Source organism: Drosophila nasuta, chromosome 2R (genome assembly GCF_023558535.2).
Source record: "Drosophila nasuta strain 15112-1781.00 chromosome 2R, ASM2355853v1, whole genome shotgun sequence".
NCBI lineage: Eukaryota > Metazoa > Arthropoda > Insecta > Diptera > Drosophilidae > Drosophila > Drosophila nasuta.
In genome coordinates this window covers 729,031-745,391 of record NC_083456.1, presented here as the reverse complement: position 1 = coordinate 745,391, position 16,361 = coordinate 729,031, and the positions used below count along the sequence as shown (strand labels likewise).

Genomic DNA, 16,361 nt, shown 5'->3' with positions numbered 1-16,361 from the left:
TCTTTGAAGGGGCTCTAAAGTCATTTTCCTGCCTAAGGCTGATGTCAGAGTGCGCGCGAGAAGCGAAGCGATGAGCAAAGCGAGAAGATGGCAAAGTGAGAAGCGAGCTACATTGTTCTATTTTTTAAACAACTCTTTCCGCAATATTTTTGCTTACCTGTTTGCCCTATCTTAATCTACGGTATTCTGAGACAAAGATACCTTTCAGCGGCACAGCTACGGACTTCCGCTGGTCTATGCTTCGCCCCTAGCAGGGGAAGCCTATCCAACCTGGCTAATGTCAGTCGATAATTTTAGTTATTCGCACTCTTTCACCGTAGCAGTGGTTGCGTCGAATTAGCGAAAACTAAGCATTTGCATAAAATCTCAAAAAAAGAAAGAACAATAATAAAAATCACAACATTTTTAAATTTAAATTTAAAGCGAAATTTAAATACAAAATAAAGTTTTCGTAAAGTATTCAAAAACAGTTTTGCACGTTTTATTTTAGGTGTAGATAAATCATTTTTATTTTGAATTACAGTTAAAAAAATCTTAAGATTAACATGAGAAAATAATCAGTTTGTTTATATTTGATAGACTCGTATGAAAATTGCAATCTTACGCAGCGCCTAAAACAAATAAGAGCATTATCATCTACCAATACGGACGGTACACTCCAGTTCGGATAAGTACATATACTAATTGAGTTTTTTATACATCTGAGTTTGCAGTCTGCAAAAAGGAAACACTGGCTACAACAAACGCAAGGTAAAAGGGAGCAAATTTACATTATAAGCCAATTATAAATCAAGACAAACAATTTCCTATATGTGTATAGATTGTTACTTGTTATAAATTTAATCACGATTAAAATATTTTAAATTAATTTTCAAAAATAAAATTGGCCACCAAAAGCGAATCTCTTGCAATTTTCCCACAAGTGGATTCATTAACAGCTTGGGCGCTCAGTGATGCACGTAGAGGCATGAGAAAATTTGTGTATACGTTAGTACCTAATTGATAACTTTCAATAGCACTGTAAATTATTTTAAATAATGGTTGCTTATTCAAATGAAAATATCCTCTATTACCATGTAAAAGTTTGATTCCAGAGTGAGAAGTATTACAAATACTCATATACATACAGTGATCTGGGCGATAATTATATTCACATGGCATTATATGTAGCTTATCAGGATGATAATAAAATAGGATATTAATAATATCTTGGTCGCCCCAGGTAATACGTAGTTTGTACTCTTTATATATAGGCAGGACATGTTGTTCCCAATTGAAATTTCGCATTCTTGTGAGGTTCATTAACATAACTCCAGAGTTCACTCCAAGTCGACCATAAAATGGATGTCGGGCAAAACGATTGTACCATCCAATGTTTTCATTTTCATGCTCTGGGGCAAGTGCAGCAATTTGACTCTCATTAAACCTTCCGAAAAATTTCCATATATCAGTAACCGGCGATAAGAATAAAATATCGGTATCAACATATAGTAGGGAGTCAACCTCTGTCAGTAACAACTATGGAAAAAATAATTCAATAAATTAAGCTAGTTAATAGTTTTTTTAACCACGACTTATGACAAATATTTTATTGGTAAAATGCACGTTCCTCAACAAAAACATCAGGCAATATTTGGCGAAGGTAATACTTATTAAATCATTCAATTTTTTTTAGCGATTATTAATGCACATAAATGAAGCTTTTCATAACGCTTCCGAAAGTATGACAACTCTATAAAAAAAACTCTATACCCGTGGTTTATTTTAAAAATCAATATTATTATATATTATTATTATTGTTCATTCTCAGAGGATACTTTACTTACATTTCGTATACTTAAATTGTAAAAACACAGCGTCATCAACACAATAAAATTCATTTTGATCAAATATTTTTTTATTGAATTTAGCAAATGTATATAAAATTCAAGGGATCCAAAACACAAACAGCTATTCGTGGTGGCCAAAAATAATGATCATATATTATGTTTAACATGCTAAATGTTGATCGGAAACTTTTTTATATAAATATTTTTTAATACATTTATTAATATGCATTGAATAGTGTGGGGCAGCTTTACCTATCGCACTACTGGTATTAATATTTATGTATTTATGATAATGGTATTTAACCCTATAAATCGAGCTTTCAGTATTTAAAGTCCATAAGATTAATAACACATTTAAGAGCCTCTTTCTCAATGTCTAGCTAAAGCGATAGTAAAAAACTAATTCGATGCTCAAAATTTTTTAAATGAAGAATTTATCTTCGTTGACGTTTTGAAAATCGTCAAAAATATTTATAATAATCATAAAAAAGAAACGCTACAGTGACTTGGAGAAAAAAATAAAATTCTGCAGCTGACTTCTGTCTCAATTTCGTCAGCTTCAAACCAATAGTTTAGAGGAAGAAAATTGTTAACTAAAGATAGCGAAAGCAGCCCAAAGTTTTTTAGACATCGATAATTCTCGGTTACTAAAATTTACCAAACTTGCACAATTTTATCAAGTTCCATTATTCCTGCATGTTAATACATTTTGTTGTGAAGTAAAGCTCGCGTATTGATTTGTGATCGTTTGCTTGTCTTTATTTTTTTCTAAGTTTAATCTACAGTCAGCGCCACAAAAAAAGCCGCACTTTTAAGGGTTACGAATTTGTAACTTTCAGGGCCTGTGGTTTCATTATATGATTGCGGATTCGCCCAATTTTTTTTTTAATAAGTTAATTGATGGTATGTTAATAAAAGTGCATACCAATTTTTATTTTAAATTTGTTTTAATATTAAAAAATGTTGTTTTTGGTTTCACCCTAGTTTTAGCGACTTTTCACTATTATGGCAAACTTAATGAAAAAAATCATAAAAGTTATAATAATGAAAAAATTCAACAAAAACTATTTTTTTCCAATTGAACACCTTACTAACTATAAAAAAAATTTAAATCTAGGCAATTTAACATTAGATATATTTTTTTAATTTAACTTAATACTTAGAAATGCCGCCTTTGGCCTTAATTACAGACTTTACCCTATGGAGCATAAAATCGTAAATGAAACACAATTATTTCTTTGTTATATCGTATATCCATATTTTTTCTATACTTTGTTTTAGCTCATCCATAGTTTTGGGCTTTCGCTTTCTTTTTTTGGCCCCCATATAGGCCCCAACATTCTCGATTGGACTAAGGTCTGGGCTGTTTCCTGGCCAATCTAAGGACTTAATGCCCAATTCTTTCTTCAAATTTATTATTTTTAGATAGAAAAATGTTCGATTTATCTGAATAAATTGTTTTGGTAACAATCGGACACTGAGTAACTCACAGATCGCGCTCGATTGCAAGGTGCAGAATCATCCTGAAAAATGGGTTCTTCTTCTTCTTCACTTATGGACTCAATGCTAGGCACAACTCCACTTAAAATTATTTCTTTGTATTTTTCTGCATTGATCATACCCTGAACCATTAAAATTGATTAGGTTTTATATTTGGATATGCATCCCCATACCATAACATACGGTGAATGCTTTACTGTGGCTATGCAGCAATTTTCAGAAAACCGTTACCCACGTCTACGGCGCACCTTGAGAATTCCATCAGATCCAATGAGATTAAATTTGGACTCATCTGAAAATAGCACTCTTGACCAATCAGAATCAGTCCAATTTGAAGAAAGAATTGGGCATTAAGTCCTTAGATTGGCCAGGAAACAGCCCAGACCTTAGTCCAATCGAGAATGTTGGGGCCTATATGGGGGCCAAAAAAAGAAAGCGAAAGCCCAAAACTATGGATGAGCTAAAACAAAGTATAGAAAAAATATGGATATACGATATAACAAAGAAATAATTGTGTTCCATTTACGATTTTATGCTCCATAGGGTAAAGTCTGTAATTAAGGCCAAAGGCGGCATTTCTAAGTATTAAGTTAAATTAAAAAAATATGTCTAATGTTAAATTGCCTAGATTTAAATTTTTTTTATATTTAGTAAGGTGTTCAATTGGAAAAAAATAGTTTTTGTTGAATTTTTTCATTATTATAACTTTTATGATTTTTTTCATTAAGTTTGCCATAATAGTGAAAAGTCGCTAAAACTAGGGTGAAACCAAAAACAACATTTTTTTTAATATTAAAAACAAATTTAAAATAAAAATTGGTATGCACTTTTATTAACATACCATCAATTACCTTATTAAAAAAAAAATTGGGCGAATCCGCAATCATATAATGAAACCACAGGCCCTGAAAGTTACAAATTCGTAACCCTTAAAAGTGCGGCTTTTTTTGTGGCGCTGACTGTACTTTCGATAGAAATTTAGACAAGATACAACATATTCCTTTAATTTTAGAATGGTTTTTAATTTCGCGTTTTAATATTCGTAACCAATAGATACTATTAAAAAATAACAACGTAACTAATTGTTTGGGATACTGGACTGCGACAAAAGTACATATACACTTAAGTGTTTCGCTCTTTTTAATGAACTGTTTTCTGGTTGTATAAGTTAAGCTTACCGGCAAAAATAGTCGTTGAGCAGCACATGGTTTGAAAAGCGTTTTCCATTCCGACTCACTTTGGTTTGGAAACTTTAAGGGTAAAAGCTGGAAGTCAAACGTTTGTGGTACAATCTCACTCCAGTCTGACAATTTTTCCTTAAGGGTATCAGTTAATGGATCCTCGGTGAAAATTATGAACCTAAGATATTCCTGATAATAATTGAAAAGTATAGCTGACTTTATCATAATTAGAGTTTCTTGAGATCGCTGACCGCAGGTAACAACAACAATATGAATTATTCCCTTTTCATTATTTCTAAAAAAAGATAAGGGACATTTTAGTTATTAATACACACAAAGGTAATAACATTTTTTTTTAATAATAATATATATTTTATTGACCTGACTAAACTTACTTATTGACTGCCTAAAATCAATATATTCGTTTATATTTTAACATACACACCAAGCAAATGAATTACATAGATAGACGCTGCCGGTGCTGGATTTGCATCAAATAACCATTCATTCTAATTAACATACGTATATACATACATATGTATGTAATTCAATTTCCGAAATGTTTTTACGTGTGTGTTTAATGATTTGATTAAAACAAAGAATTTAAGTAAAGCTGTTGTGAAGGATATAAAAAAAAATATAAAAAAAAGTAAGAAAGCTACAGCGTTTTTGCCCATTCAAAAGTATTTCTTTAATAACTTAAACAATTTCGTGACTCTAGCTTCAAAACTACGCTTGTTATTCGATTTGTGTTGATCTGCGGGGGCGGAAGTGGGCGCGGCAAAAATTTGAAACAAACTTGATCTGCGTGCAAACATAACAAATGCTGCCGAAAAAAAAAATTATTGCTTTATCTCTTAAAGTCTCTAAGAGCCAGTGTTTCATACGGACAGACTCGGCGGCTGTTGATGTTGATCAAGAATATAGATACTTTATAGGGTCGGACATGCCTCCTTCTACCCGTTACATACATTTCCTGCCGGCAGAAAGTTATAATACCCCTCTACCCTATGGGTAGCGGTTATAAAAATAAAAATGATAACGTCTCGCCTAATATCACATTATATTCAGGCAACAGATATATTTGTTCGTACATTTAATCGTGCCGATTTTGTCTATCCGTTTGCAAGTATGAACACCTATGTAGATCCCACAGATAGATAAAAGACAGTTAAAAACTTTGTTTTCTAACTGTAGGTTTTTTGTGTGGTGTTGGCAATAAATTATTTTTAAAATATTTTAAAGTTTTTAAATTTTGTTTAAAATTTTTTTTTTTTTTTTTAAGATAAAAATGAGTAAACGATAGGCGATTACCGTTAAACAATTATGATTGGCAGTAAACTACAGTCGCTGCACTATTTCTAACATTCACAACTTCAATTCAAGAACTTACATTTTATTAGTCTGCTTTAAAGGCTCTAAATAATCCCAACGAGGTCTCTCGTTGAATATGTAAAAGAGCGTTAATAGTGCTGTCATACATAAGAAGCACATATGTAAGTGCCGCTAAAATAGAAACAGCATATTAAATTCTTTTATTAATAAAACCGATTTTTATTACCATTTTGTATACATATATTTGAAAATTAATCTTCCAATTACACATGCTCAAATCCTAAAGTATAAAATTCCATCATATTGTACAAACAAGATGTTCACCCGCAGAAAATGCAGCCATACATGCATAAATACACATATGCATGTACACACATGCATAGATATAAGGACATTGTTGTAAAACGATATTTTTGGAAAAAACAGAAACTCTTGTACGCATTAGAAAGAACACACAATTGCAATTAAACTTTTTAATAAACTCTGTATGTTGATTTACTGAAATGGTGGATGGACCTCCTAAGTGAAATTCGCAACAATAATGTAAACAACATCAATGACAACATTTGAGAAGATCAAAACACCAGATACATATGAATATTAAATGAAACTATCGACAATGTTTTAGTAGTTGCTGTTGCTAAGCCTTTTCCAGCAATGTGCGTCCACAGTCTCGAAATGTTTTTTTCACAATAACTGGTAACTCCAATTTATCTTGTTAAAAATATAGAATTTTATTTTATTTTTTTTTTTAATAAAAAATTGATATGGCTATGAAAATTGTTTCCGACGTAATTTCGTTCCGTTGTATCGATATTCCGATACTGGATGTCAAGTCAGCTGTTCCACAGACAAAAATATACAGGCATGCTCCGGTTTTCAGTTTCAGTTTTCGTTTTCGTTTTGAAAACGAAAACGAAAAAATTGGAGCTCTCGTTTTCACTTTCACAAGATTTTTTCGAATTGCAAAACGAGAAAATTTGACTTGCCGAAATGAAAAGTAAATGCCTTTTTCTATATTAAATCGGATCTTATTTGCAAAATGAAAAAAAGTAGTTGACTCATTGGTTTATTGTCGTTCTTTTAAGACCGCCAGCAGATCAATTAGACTTGTAATTATTTTTAAAACGACTAATATCTGACCCCACCTCAAATTTGGATATCAAATTTTGCCGTCGGCAACAACAATTTTCGTTTTGGTGAGCGACCGATAAGTCCGACAGCAAGTTAAAAATACTTGTGTAATCAAACGGATGGCGATAAATTTGTTAAAGTTGGGTAAACTATGTTTTTTAAAAATTAATTAATTTAATTTAATTAGTTATGTGCTAAAAGAGTATAAAAAAAATTGTTGAAAACACCCGAATGAAATACATTGAAAATGTGGCATCCCCATTTTTTGTGGGAAACAGCTGATTGCCGTTCAACTGATTTTTTTTAAAGAAAGTTTCAAATCTTTCTTTGCAAAAAAGACAAAAGCAAATATATTTCATTCAGGAGAAGCATAAATAAACAATGCAGGATAAAAATATCCTTATGTGAGTTCAATCCACGCACGAAATTGGACATACAAAAGACATTTTTTCGCGTTGTTTACTTTTAACCAAAACACAAGTCAGCTGTTTTAGCAGTAAAAAATGAAACGTTCCGATAGCAAAACGATGACCAAAAACGTGTGAAAACCGGATCACCTAAAAACGAAAATCTCGGTTTTGGTCCCAAGACGAAAACGAAAACCGAAAGTGAAAACCGGGGCATGCCTGATAGACAACCTATTATTCCGCACTCATATCTACAAAACAAAGAGATTAATAATTTAAACAAAAATTAAAGAGGAAGCATGTGAGGCATTTTCTCGTGCTGAGACGTAGCATTAATTAAAATTGCGAAGTCGCAAAACTGCAATTGAAAAAAAATGTGTTTGTTTGAATAATTGCATTTTTTAATAAATGCTTGAGTGGTGTATCTAAAACTTCTTGTTTTTTTTACCAAATTTAATGTCATTTAATGTCAAAACGGACACTGTAAAAATTTTGTTATTTGGGAACAGCGCTTAAAAAAAAAACAATAGAAGAAGCTACTAAATGGAAATGGATATAAGAATTATATATAAGAATTATATTTTATATGTGTGGTTAATTTATTTATATAAGCTTTTGTGTTCTATTGATTTTCAGCTGTTCTAATGTTGGGTGTACAAATTTGCATCATAGAATTGTATTATTCAAGCAGATGCACTTCGTGTATACGGTTATAAGGTTAATCAACATATAAGCGAAAACTATACAGTAACAAATGTATATGTATATCGATATATTTTAAGATGATCGAAAATACAACCTCAGAGCATCTGTGTGTAGGAAAATATCAAAGCAAATAACAATATTTAATTATAATTGTAGACGGTTTCATTAGTACTGTTTAGGTAGCTTTATTAATTGTTTTAAAAACGTTTGACTTTACAAGTATTAACGATTTGGTAGTTAAGATAATATAAAATCTTTATTCTAGTTTAACGAAAATATTGGTGAAATAATTTTACTATGGGAAGTATTGAGAAGGCTTGCATTTCCGGATTTCTTTGCCGCCTATGCTCAGAAATGCACAGAACCGTCATTCACATCTATGGAGATCATGGTCAGCGGTTATGTCTTGTTGAGAAAATCAATGGATACTTGCCAATCACCGTAAATAAAATTATAAATTCATGCACATATACGAAACAGTTTGCAAGTGTTACTTTTAATTTAATAGATATCACCAACTGATCCATTACCTAAAACAATCTGTAAAACTTGCTTATATCGGGTTGAACAGCATTATACACTTTTAATGAGACTTACACGCATGAGAGAAGAACGCAAGCTAAAGTTGTTGGGCTACAAACCGCAAAGGGAAACAGTAAGATTTAAATATTTGCTGTTTGCTTGATTGTATGTTTAATTATATTCAAATTTTATTTTCAGGATAATTTTTCAATATCTAGTGTCGAATGTTCTGATGACGAGGAACCCTCATCCACGGGAAATAACGATTCTTCCAACTCAGCAGCTAGTAAATCGAGCTCTACAACTAAGTCCACAACTTCAAATAGAAATAGAACTACAAACAGTAGTAGTTTAGTTAGCGCAAGTACAAGTTATGATCAGGGTTTATCCAGCGTTACTACCATTGCATCCAGTGCTGCAGAACTTGGACCTCAAGAGCTATATCCAACGACTTAAAACCCAAGTACATTTAATTTGTTAACCTAATCAAACATAATATTCATATGTACGTATAATTCATAAATTAATTTAAATAATGTATACAAGTATGGCATCTATGTACGTCTAGGATAAACACTTTTTTACATACACATATGTTTATGTATTTTATCTGATTTGGAAAAGATTAGTTGTGACACGCTAAAGCCATCGTCAAATGTTTTTTTTTTTTTAGTTTTTGACTTAGCATCGGTTCTTTAATTTTAAGTTTTAGCCTCTTAAATTGAATTGTGATATCAAATGATTCTAAATGTTTTAAAACTATTAAAATCAGAGGGCATATTAAAAAATCGTGTTTTATTTTAGTTTTTTTTTAAGAACAATATGAATGTCGCGACAATGTGAATGCTAATTGCAAACTACATATGTATGTATGTACGTACATTATAGATTATGTTCAACCACATAATCTATAAATATATACTAGCAAGCAAATACATACATACATAAGTATCTGAAGCGATTTTATATGAACTGACCCTGTGTGATGTAAATACTGCATAATTAAATTAAATTCCGCATGGCTAAAATTCTTTGAGACAAATGAATAGGTAGCTACTATTATTCAATAAAATATATTACATGATGGCTAGTGGTAGAATCAGACATTAGCTTCAGCAAGTCCTCTTAACTTTGATATGCATCGTTTGACATACATAGTATCTCAATTTTACTCAAAGATCATCAATTATCATTGATTATCATTAATAATTTAAATTTATTGTCGGTTTAGTTGAAAACCTAGCTGAAAACATAAATGCTCTCATTTTGTGCGGTCAGAGGGAACGCTTTCCGATTGGTTAACATATGGTATAATGTACCAGAGTGATCATGAAATTATTTCGAGCAGAATCAGTCGCGACGGAATCAGTTTGTTTAGTTGTACCAGACTTCAGAACTTCGCCATCAATAACGACATGCCATCAAACAAATTCTATTGTGATCCAAGAAAGATATGCGTCGTGTGCTTTACGTTTGGCAACATTGACTCCGATTATATTGTTCATATTAACGCACATTTAAATCTTCTACGAACGTAATTAAATGGTGACGCTGACTAACTCTAAAACGTATTTTCAGAGGCCCACATTCGAAAAGTACCGTGACTAACAATAGGCTAAAAACTAGGGTATTAGATTCATGGATTCTAAGGGCTTCGAACTACTTAAAAAACAATATTCCCTATGGAGTTAATTACCTAATTCAGTATCCATTTAATTTTTTCATAACAGAGCTCAAATGATAAACTTGTTTTTGTATTTCCTAATTTTTTTTATTCACAATCTTTCAATACTTGTTTTTTTGACCGGATTCATTGGAAATAAAAATTACATTGGACTGATGTAGGCAAAAAAAAAGGCAGGGTGAGATCTTTAGGAGAAAAACAATTTTTATTTAACTTTCAATTTTTGCAGAATTCTTGCAAAACATTTCAGAATTTCAAAATTTTGGAAAATCTAAAGTTTTTCAACTTTTTTTGATTGCTCATTTTTATCGTTTGGCCGCCCTTTGGAATTTCAAAATTTTGACAAATTTCAAAAATTTTAAAACTGTATTGACTGCGTTTTCCGTTTGCCCACCTCTTAAAGTTTCAAAATTTTGTCAAACTCCAAAAAATATTTTTACTTTTTTAGATTTCCAAAAAAAAAAATTGATCTTTTTTGACTGTTTCTGTTTGCTCATACATATTCATCGTTTGCCCAGCCTTAGTCTTAAAATTTTGTCTTATTCCAATAATATTTGTTTTTTCAGATATCGTCATCGTTACACCCACTACCCATAGGGTAGAAGGATATTATAACATTATGCCAGCAGGAAATGCATATATAAAACAATATAATAATATTATATTTATATATAATATATAGTATATTCTTGATGACGACATAGCTGTCTGTCTTTCCTTATGAACACCTATGTTATATCTCAAAAACCATAAGAGAAATATATTTTCGACAGCACTTGTTGTCTGCCCGCAGATCAAATTTTTTTGGAACACACACTTTCGCCCCGCAAATTCACAAAAATCGAATAGCAAGCGTAATTTTGAAGTATTTGGTACATAAATAAAAAACTACAGTATTTATGATCTCTAGTTTATTTGGTTGCGGGTCGGATAAAAATTGTCGAAGTTATTGAGGAAATACTGGCACAAAACGAATGCAATCGGGTCTTAGTGCCTTTGGCTGACAATCTCAAATACTTTGTACTATGTCTTAAATTTTCAATGGAAGGTCCCCAGGGAAAATCTCTGCAGAGCGGTGACGGTTGATCCACAGTAGGCTGATCGACGCACTGTTGTCAGGATGGATAATACGCCAGACAGCCAAATACCCATCTTTGAAGGTGCGGGCTGGATAAACGGCGTCAAGATCCTGATATGCAAGGACGACCCAATGTTGCTTTGGTTGAAATCGCTGACGATCTAACAGTACTGGAGAGCTGTGAAGGATGTATGCTGCTAGCATCCTACGACGGACCCGCTTCACGGGAAGAGATGCGGAGATTGATGGATATGGTCTGCTCCTTCAACAAGCAAATAATTATTGGTACGAACGCCACCGCCCACCATAGCGTTTGGAAGTCCTGACATTAGTGAAGGAGAGACTGTGATTAACAAACAGAGATCTACATTTGTAGGTTGCACTTCTCGCAACGAGCTAGATCTTAGTTTTGAGACTGATTGCACCCATGTAGGAGAGTGGAGAGTCCAGAGCAGACCCTTCTTTGATCATAAGTACATTCAGTTTAATATTCCATTTAACAGAGTCTCAACGGCTGAGCTGTTCAGAAACCCCTGTAACACGAACTGGCTGAAATTCTCCAGTCTGACTCGCCAGGTCTGCCGAGTACAATCAACTTGGTACAGGACAATATCTGTAAACGCCCTCTTAGAAGGGCTACATCCTGCGTTTCGCCAATCCTGCAAGCTCTCCAGACCGACGAGAAGATCGAAGTCACCCTAGTGAAATCCAGATCTCTCATCGATTCGAGGTGTGGTTACTAGTTTGATTCAACTTGCTAAGAGGACGAACAACGTCTATGTCTGGGACGATTATATGTTTCTCCTAAAGACCAACAAGCAGGTGATCCGCTCATCCAAAAGGACCTCATGGAGAGTCTTCTGCTCAGATCTGGACAACATTAAAGACACCTCCAGACAGAGGAAGCTGCTGTCCAAGCAGGATGCTAGCCCAAGTCTGCTCAAGACGGGCGACTAAGTGTGGACGGAGAGCAGTGCTGAAACTCTTGAGGCACTGCTCAAAGCCAATTTCCCGGAATGTATTGGACCAGAGTCATGTTACCCCCCGCCGGTCTAATTAGCCCAACAAAATAAATTGAGTTAGTCAAACACTCGACTGTAGCTTTCATACTTGTTTATTTGAATATAACAAAACATTTTAAAAATACAAAAGCAATTTTATATTTATTATTTTTTTGGGTTATTTGAAATAATAACTTAATGTGTAATTTCTTCCTTTACGCTAGATTAGGTAAATCGGCCTCTGTGGCGTTTTTGATTTAAAGTGCTGACTATCCCAATTCAGAATGTATTGAGTTGGCATTGGGTTTTCTTTTATTGAGTTAAGTTTTTGGAAAGAAACGATAGTTGAAACTGAATTTTTTGAGAAGTGTGGGTAACAACAATATGGTTTTTAGTGTCGAGTGTGTTTTCCCCATGGACAGTGCTACCTCTGATTCTCTTCTTTTCCCAGACTTACTTCTAATCAAAGTTCTTAGAAACTTACAGCTCAATATTTTAGTGAACATTTAAAAATTACATTTTTGGAAAAAATTAACATTTAAATATAACAATACACAAATATAAAATTTAACTAGGTCAAGGGCGCGCTTAAAAATAACATTTTCAGATTCACTTAAGCGGTGCACCAAACAAAATAATATAAAAATTACATTGTGTTTCCTTCTGCTATACAGATACGGGCAGGACATTTCTGGTAGGCTTAATATATTCGATTTATTGAAGTTACAGTTAAAGAACAAGTAATTTAAAAGTGAAGCCCGATAACTGCATATATCTTATGTTATAGTATATATTTCATGAATATGAAAGGTCTACTTGACTGCACTTTTTATTTCAGCAACGTATTCTTATTAGTGTGCAATTCATCTCATTACGCGTACCTTCCATTTTGCAAAAGACCTGTGACGTGATGGTTTGAATTGTCTGTTCTTTAATGCGATACACTTTAGTTTTAGTGTAGACATGCAGTCGTTCAACATACTCGAAAATATATTTATAAATACCTTCTCCTTACTTATATACAACAAATTTAGTTGTGTTACTGTTGGTGCCTGATTTTCAAAATAAGTTACGATATTTTATTAGTACTATACTCAAGCTCTAACTTTATTGACGGCGGCGAGTATTACGTTGTTTATCAAACCGCATTTCCATTTCTTCAAGAACTTTCGGAGTATAACGTACTACAAGCTTTACGGATCCACTTGCTTGTTTAAGCAATTCAACAGCTCTCTCATGATTTTCACCTTCAACGGACTGAAAGAATAGTTGTAAAACAAGAATTAGAATTGGCCCTTAAACAACACCTTTCCTTATTATAAGGCGCTTAAAACTTCGGGTGAATACGTGTAAACATATATTCTGGAAAAAAGAAAAATATTCTTATAATTATTTAGAGAAAATAAATACATCATTGGACAAAGGTTGAAAAGGATTTTTTGGACTTTCTTTAATTTTTATCAAGTTTTTATATTTCTTTCTTAATAAAACGATTATTGCATGGTCAAAAGAAAGTACATGTTGGAAATTCCAAACAAAAAAGGATGAAAACGTCTGCTTACTGAAAATATTTTGATATATACTCATATACATATATAAATCAACCGCCTTATTTGCTTTAATGTTTGACGCAGTTTGATCTATTTCCACAAATTAATTTGAAAAAACAATGTGTAGATACATATTCCAGTACATACAACAAGAAAATAAAACAATCTAGTGAATACCTATGAGAAAATTAAAAAAAAATTGTTTTTAATTGCAAAATAACATACCACGCCATTTACTGAAAGTAACTGATCTCCCCTTTTTTAGTCCTCCATGTCTATCTGCTACTCCACCAGGTATAATTCGTGATATATATATGGGAGAATTTTGCTCCTTACCTCCCATAACATTGAATCCTAGACCTGCAACGAAACATGACATTTACATATACATACATATATAATGTAATTATATAATAATGTAATTTTTATAACATTTTACACTTTTTTTAGAATTAATTTTAGCCGTGCCTTCTTTTTCAGTGACTTGTAAACGAAAAATAAAAAAAATCTCAATTAGAGTAATTACTTCCTGGTTGTTCTTGTGGAAAGTGTCAAATATATTGTACGCCGTCGAAGGTCTGCCGCAGATTCGCAATTTCATAAACAAGCGGCGTATCTTCTCCATTATTAGACAACTGCTCACTGCTGTCTCGTCTACTTCATCTCCTTCCTTAGCTGATAACTTTTAACAGGTTAACTTAATTTGTTTATCAGATAACCAATCAAGCCATAGTTATCATACCCCCTACCTATCAGATAGAAGGATATTATAACTTTGTCTGTAGGTAGTAGTCACCTCCGACCCCATAAAATATATAAATTCTTGATAAGCAGAGATGATGGTATAGCCATGTCCGTCGGTTCTTCTATCCTTGTGAACATATAGATCTCAGAGTATATTGTTATATATATAACAAACGGTTAGTAGATAGCTTTTTTACTTGTTAATATCAATTAAAATACAAATTAATACTTCAACACACTTGCTGTATCAATAATTAAATGTTTCCCACGATAAATTTAAATTGTTTGGACATATTTTAGTTTTAGGTATTATTTCCAAAAGCTATATTCAACATACCTTCTTCAGTTTTTGGCAATTCGACGACTCGTGGATGAGCATGCCCTTCACTAGCAGCAAAAGCGGCTACGGTTGCTTTCGCTGTCGCGGATGCACGAACATCATGAGAGCCTTGGATATCAACTGTTTCGTAAACGTGTTCATAGACTTCACGAACAGAATTTAAGAAATCAGAGTTGAGGACCTTTTGCAGTGCAGCTAACTTTGTAGTCGGAAAATCTCCACTGGACTGAAGCTTTTCTAACAACTCAATGGATCTTTTTACATCTGCAAATTATTTTGATAATGATAGTCTGTACTAAGGAAGATCAATGTAGATTTACCTCTGGCCAACGTCAGTGGTTCAGAAACTTCGGCCATTTTAACTATGAACTCTTCTATTTCAATAGAAAAATGTGTTTGCTTTTCCAAAACCTTCAGCTGTCTATATTGTGGTAGGGATGAAAGTAAAATCAATATTTTCGATAAATTTAGAAAATTCTTAAATATCCTCAACATACAAAGCTCTGCAACTTATTTGTGTCAAGATAGCTCCGCAACTTCTGCGTTACCTATCGATACACAAATATCGGATGCAAAAACATTTTTATTTTTACCTTTTTAACAGATATTTAGTCTTTAAATTTAGTTTAAATGCGAATCAATAAAATAAGATTCTCCTTCTATTAAATCCGTGTTCGTGAATGAAAAATTGGGGTAGTAACATTTTTGACAATGTCTTATCTTTCTTAACCGATAAAGGAGCGTACAATGCGTTTGTCGATTCATATACATATATGGAAGATAGACAGCAATTTTAGTTGAAATCCTCATATTTTCTCAAAAAACCGGAAAATATACTTTTTTTAACCTGCCAAAACAAGTTAATTTCGCATCGAGTAACCCGATCTAGTGCAGAACCAGCTCCGCAGAGCCGACTCAAAGCGGAGTACAATACTGTTAAATAAGACACTTTGGGTTTTGGCGGAACTTTAAATACTTGCAGAATAGTCAAAATGTTGAAAACGGATCTAACGGGCATGCTCCGGTTTTCACTTTCGGTGCTCCCGTTTTCACTTTCACAAGATTCTTTCGAATTGCAAAACGAGAAAATTTGTCTTGCCTAAATAAAAGTAAATGCCTTTTTCTATATTAAATCGGATCTTATTTGCAAAAGGAAAAAAAAGTAGTTGACTCATTGGTTTATTGTCGTTCTTTTAAGACCTCTAGAAGATCAATTGGGCATGTAATTATTTTTAAAACGACTAATTTCTGACCCCACCTCAAATTTGGAAATAAAATTTTGCCGTCGGCAACAACAATTTTCGTTTTGGTGAGCGACCGATAAGTCCGACACCATGAGTTATCGCCTAAG

General features: G+C 32.8%; 3 protein-coding genes across 5 annotated transcripts; 1 reads left to right on the top strand and 2 right to left on the bottom strand.

The window, feature by feature from the left end:
* Nucleotides 1–480: 480 nt before the first annotated feature.
* LOC132786031 (glucoside xylosyltransferase 1) lies at nucleotides 481–6,607 on the bottom strand. Of its 2 annotated transcripts, none has more exons than XM_060792410.1 (4): nucleotides 6,072–6,607; nucleotides 5,904–6,016; nucleotides 4,508–4,688; nucleotides 481–1,518 (listed from the first exon to the last, which is right to left on the bottom strand). In XM_060792410.1, the coding sequence occupies exons 1-4, from the start codon at nucleotides 6,114–6,116 to the stop codon at nucleotides 865–867; spliced, it is 993 nt and encodes a 330-aa protein (XP_060648393.1). In that variant the 5' UTR covers nucleotides 6,117–6,607; the 3' UTR covers nucleotides 481–864. The 2 variants fall into 2 exon arrangements, with proteins under 2 accessions (XP_060648393.1, XP_060648392.1); XM_060792409.1 differs by having other exon boundaries at nucleotides 4,508–4,805; nucleotides 6,072–6,605.
* A 1,554-nt stretch (nucleotides 6,608–8,161) lies between these two features.
* Nucleotides 8,162–9,401, top strand: LOC132784865 (uncharacterized). 2 transcript variants are annotated; one of them, XM_060790745.1, is made up of 4 exons: nucleotides 8,162–8,270; nucleotides 8,357–8,532; nucleotides 8,600–8,746; nucleotides 8,812–9,401. In XM_060790745.1, the coding sequence occupies exons 2-4, from the start codon at nucleotides 8,389–8,391 to the stop codon at nucleotides 9,067–9,069; spliced, it is 549 nt and encodes a 182-aa protein (XP_060646728.1). In that variant the 5' UTR covers nucleotides 8,162–8,270; nucleotides 8,357–8,388; the 3' UTR covers nucleotides 9,070–9,401. The 2 variants fall into 2 exon arrangements, with proteins under 2 accessions (XP_060646728.1, XP_060646729.1); XM_060790746.1 differs by having other exon boundaries at nucleotides 8,180–8,197.
* A 3,070-nt stretch (nucleotides 9,402–12,471) lies between these two features.
* LOC132785970 (protein lin-7 homolog C) lies at nucleotides 12,472–15,543 on the bottom strand. The gene is given in 6 exon segments (XM_060792311.1): nucleotides 12,472–13,633; nucleotides 14,152–14,187; nucleotides 14,189–14,286; nucleotides 15,008–15,274; nucleotides 15,331–15,431; nucleotides 15,508–15,543. Coding segments are annotated over 5 exon segments (588 nt in total). The 5' UTR covers nucleotides 15,368–15,431; nucleotides 15,508–15,543; the 3' UTR covers nucleotides 12,472–13,483.
* Between the last annotated feature and the right edge of the window lie 818 nt (nucleotides 15,544–16,361).

Coding starts and splice junctions, on each gene's coding strand:
- LOC132786031 (XM_060792409.1), bottom strand. CDS start 6,116: ATGTGTAATTGGAAGATTAATTTTCAAATATATGTATACAAAATG. Junction 6,017..6,071: donor AAATATATGTATACAAAATG/GTAATAAAAATC, acceptor TTTCTATTTTAG/CGGCACTTACATATGTGCTT. Junction 4,806..5,903: donor TTAAAGCAGACTAATAAAAT/GTAAGTTCTTGA, acceptor ATCTTTTTTTAG/AAATAATGAAAAGGGAATAA.
- LOC132784865 (XM_060790745.1), top strand. CDS start 8,389: ATGGGAAGTATTGAGAAGGCTTGCATTTCCGGATTTCTTTGCCGCCTA. Junction 8,533..8,599: donor ATGGATACTTGCCAATCACC/GTAAATAAAATT, acceptor TTAATTTAATAG/ATATCACCAACTGATCCATT. Junction 8,747..8,811: donor ACAAACCGCAAAGGGAAACA/GTAAGATTTAAA, acceptor TTTTATTTTCAG/GATAATTTTTCAATATCTAG.